Source organism: Ostrinia nubilalis, chromosome 13 (genome assembly GCF_963855985.1).
Source record: "Ostrinia nubilalis chromosome 13, ilOstNubi1.1, whole genome shotgun sequence".
Lineage (NCBI taxonomy): Eukaryota > Metazoa > Arthropoda > Insecta > Lepidoptera > Crambidae > Ostrinia > Ostrinia nubilalis.
The window spans coordinates 9,178,709-9,180,169 of NC_087100.1; the positions used below are offsets into that span (position 1 = coordinate 9,178,709).

General features: G+C 33.8%; 1 protein-coding gene across 1 annotated transcript; it reads left to right on the top strand.

Moving 5' to 3' along the window:
- Positions 1-492: 492 nt before the first annotated feature.
- On the top strand, positions 493-1,224 carry LOC135077310 (uncharacterized). Its single transcript, XM_063971841.1, has one exon. It carries the CDS (start codon positions 493-495, stop codon positions 1,222-1,224), a length of 732 nt encoding a protein of 243 aa, XP_063827911.1.
- The last annotated feature ends 237 nt before the right edge of the window (positions 1,225-1,461 follow it).

Below are 1,461 nucleotides of genomic sequence, written 5' to 3' on the forward strand. Positions count from 1 at the left end.
TAAAAACGGAATTTAGAAATTATTGTTTTCCAGTATTGCATATAATTTATAAAAACATTAATGTTGTATCAAAGAATCTGTTTTATAAACAAATAAAAATATATAGTACCTATAAAATATTTTTTTAGTTTGAATGTTCTCTTAAAATGTTTGTCTCAAATAAATGTAAAAAAATATGCATTTGTTTTAAATTCATAAAATTAATTTGTTTAGGACCCGGCTATATTTTATTATTATAGCACATATATTTTCTTATCATGATCAAAAGCAGAAATTTTCAAATTAGATTTTACACTGATGCAAATATTATCTTTTCTGCCTCGGCTGCCGCGCTCGCCCTGCCCACGACGTCACAACAGCTAAGTGCGGAAGCGGACGCAGCACTATGTATTATTTTTCTCTATGGCACTGGATACTGTCACCATGCGCAATGTAAGCAAGCGTAAATTTCAATCAGACCAGGAGATAGTAATGCGCGAATTTATGTCAGAGATGAGAACTATGTTCAATAATTTTACTGATTCACAAAACCAAAAACTTTCCTCAATACAAAACTCTGTGACGGTTATTAAAGAGCAAAATGACGAAATTGTCAAGTCGCTAGACTTTTTGAGCCAGAAGTACGACGAAATGCGGGAAGAAATAGACAGTCTTAGAAAAGAACAAAAGGAAAGCCGAAATTACATTGACACACTTGAAAGAAAAATTGAACAATTAGAACGGAAATCAAAATCAAATGAAGTGGAAATACGAAACATACCAAAACCAACTGGCCTGGAAACAACTCAAGATTTACGAAAATCTTTACAAAACATCTGCTCTGCGATTGGCGTGAACATAGGCGATGGAGAAATAAAGGCATTATACAGAATTAATACGAAAATAGAAATAAACAAGCCAATTATTGTTGACTTTGTTAGCAGCACATGTAAAGAGAGACTTTTATCTGGATTAAAGTCGTATAATGCCCAGTACTCGTCCAATAAGCTAAATACAAAGCATCTGCATATAAGTGGTCCGGAACGTCGTATCTTCATCTCGGAATCACTCACCTTTAAGGCGAAGAAGCTTTTCCGCATGGCAAGAGACTTTGCTACTGAAAATAAATACCAGTATTGTTGGACATCGCATGGAACCGTGTACCTAAGACAAAGGGAAGGATTAAGGGCGCTAAAAATTACTTCTGAAGAGGACTTACCAGTACCGGAGTCGTCATCCAAATGACTAGATGCATGTTGTTTAGATTATTTTAATTTATCTTGTTTATCATTGTATATACATTCTCTCCTACTCATCATACACGCAAAATACAATAACATAAACTCATACATACACTTAAATATGATACTCATAAACACACACATACACATACTTTACACGATGGGACTGGCAATACTAGGACATTATTACCATAAGAATATACCCAGAGTTTTTCTCAGAAACACAAATAGATATTTTTCT